Raw genomic sequence first — 2,147 nt, forward strand, 5'->3', positions numbered from 1 at the left:
GGGGGGGGCGGCAGCCGCACCGCGGTGGGCTGCGTGGGCAGAGAGGAGGTTATCTCTCGAAGCAGATTTCCCTTTCTCTCTCGCTCCTTGCACTCTCCCTCTCTCTCTTTCTCTCGCCCTTTGTTTCTGTTTCTCTTGCTCTCTCGCTCTCTCGCTCTGACGCCCTCTCTTTCACCCCCTCTCGCTCCCTTTGTCTCTCCATCTCCCTCTCTTGCTTCCTCTCCCCTTCTCTCTTTCTCTCTCGCTATCTTCGTCTTATCCTGCCCCCGTTTAGGGATGCGTCTCCAGCTCCGCGCTTTCTCGGCCCGGCTATACCATTTGGACCCAGCAATTAACATCCTGACCCATTTCTATAGGGCAGCGCCTTCTCTCCCCCATCCTCGCCCGCTTCCTCATCGTCGTGCTCGTCCAACCCACCCCCTCCTCGTCCCAGACATCCCGCGGGTGCAATCGCATCTCTGGGCTTTCATTCATTAAGGAATGCGTTGTTTGTGTGCGCTGCCGGTCTTCCTAACGTTGTCCTGACTCCGAGCCAGACACAGTGAAAAGTTTTCCTTTTAATTCGGAAATTATGGATTTGATGGACGGGCATCCTACATTGATACCAAAGTGTGCAAATGTTCAACGGTGTGTCAGTCTGCAACTCTGCTGTTGGACACTCCCTTGGATCAGACGCCTGCTGTGAGGTCTTTGGGGCTTGGTGTAAAAGCAACATCAACCGATCGCTGGAATACCGGAGTTGATTTCAAGGCTTTCTCCTGCAAGCAGAACATTTCAGAACAGAGCCTGTGAATGAACTTCAAGAATAAACTGTGAACTAAGGACTCCTGATCTGTTTGCCCCTCAGGTTCACCATCCTCAACGCTGTGCTCTACACGCGCGCGAGTGACTTGGTGGAGCTAGTCAACTCCGAGTCACGCGTCATGCTTCTCTACTGCACGCGTGAGGAAGCCATCCACATCCTGAACAACGCACGCGAGCTCAAGATCACCGGCGAGAACTACGTGTGGGTGGCGGCGCAGTCTGTCATCGCCACGGGCACGCCGCCCACGCAGTTTCCCGTTGGCATGCTAGGTGAGTCATCGAGTCGCCCAAACGCAGATAAAAGAGAACTCATATTTTTCAAATGGAGTCGAGAAAAAAGAGCAAAGTTTTGAAAACCAAACGAGTTCCACTAGACCCTTTACCTGCTGGTAACAGACAGGCAACTTCTTTCGGCTGCAGCTGCCACTTCGCCGACCACATCAGCGTCAGCGTGGGGCTCCGCGCTCCCATTCCGTTTGTCAAGCAGCGTCCCGGCGGTGGCTGCGCTCGCCCCTGCCCTGCCCCACCCGCCGACCAGCCCCTGCGCGACTATTAAGTCTTTTCATTCTCCTCTTTCGGGCGCGCGCCCTCCCAGTGTTGGTGTCGGTCCTGTGGCGCGGGAGCGCCCGTGGGGTGGGCAACCGGCTGCCGTCGCTCGCAGTGGTGCGTCGTCGTTGCCTACCCGGCTATTGTCAGGCGCTCCCGCCGCCCCACCGCCCGTCAAACTCGACCCGCGCGATTTGAAATTCAGATTCGACCGCTTGCCGGGGCTCTTCGTTACCGCCGCCCACCACTGACACTCGGCCTGATTACATCTGTTGCAGGGGTGCACTTCGACACGTCGAGCACGTCGCTGGTCACGGAGATCACCACGGCCATCAAGGTGTACGCGTACGGCGTCGAGGACTTCGTCAACGACCCACGCAACGCCAACCTGTCGCTCAACACCAAGCTGTCGTGCGAGGGCTCCGGCCTGGGCGACTCGCGCTGGGAGACGGGGGACCGCTTCTACAAGTGCGTCATCATTGATGTTTAGAGCACTGAAGTATCGTTATGGCGGTAGTGGACACACACACTCTGTCTCTCTCTCTCTCTCTCTCTCTCTCTCTCTCTCTCTCTCTCTCTCTCTCTCTCTCTCTCTCCAACTCCCTCTCCCTCTCCTTCACACACAAACACACATCGACACACGCTCTGTCGCTATCTCTCTCTTTCGCACTGCTCCCCCGTGGCAGCTCTCGCCCGCTAATGTCTATTGATTGCTGCACTCCCACTATTTTCGGTCGCGCATGAGAGGAACTAGCGAGTTCCATTTCACCCCTACAGCGCTGTGCGCCCTCCCCCCC

At 57.0% G+C, this 2,147-nt stretch overlaps 1 protein-coding gene across 1 annotated transcript in view; it reads left to right on the top strand.

Moving 5' to 3' along the window:
- Positions 1-2,147, top strand: part of LOC113209565 (glutamate receptor ionotropic, NMDA 2B) — a 257,791-nt gene that overhangs the window by 226,724 nt on the left and 28,920 nt on the right. Inside the window, 2 exon segments of the mRNA XM_052274136.1 lie at positions 848-1,074; positions 1,629-1,866. Of these exon segments, the coding sequence (XP_052130096.1) occupies positions 848-1,074; positions 1,629-1,866 (465 nt within the window).

Source organism: Frankliniella occidentalis, unplaced genomic scaffold (genome assembly GCF_000697945.3).
Source record: "Frankliniella occidentalis isolate FOCC.00 unplaced genomic scaffold, Focc_3.1 Scaffold340, whole genome shotgun sequence".
Lineage (NCBI taxonomy): Eukaryota > Metazoa > Arthropoda > Insecta > Thysanoptera > Thripidae > Frankliniella > Frankliniella occidentalis.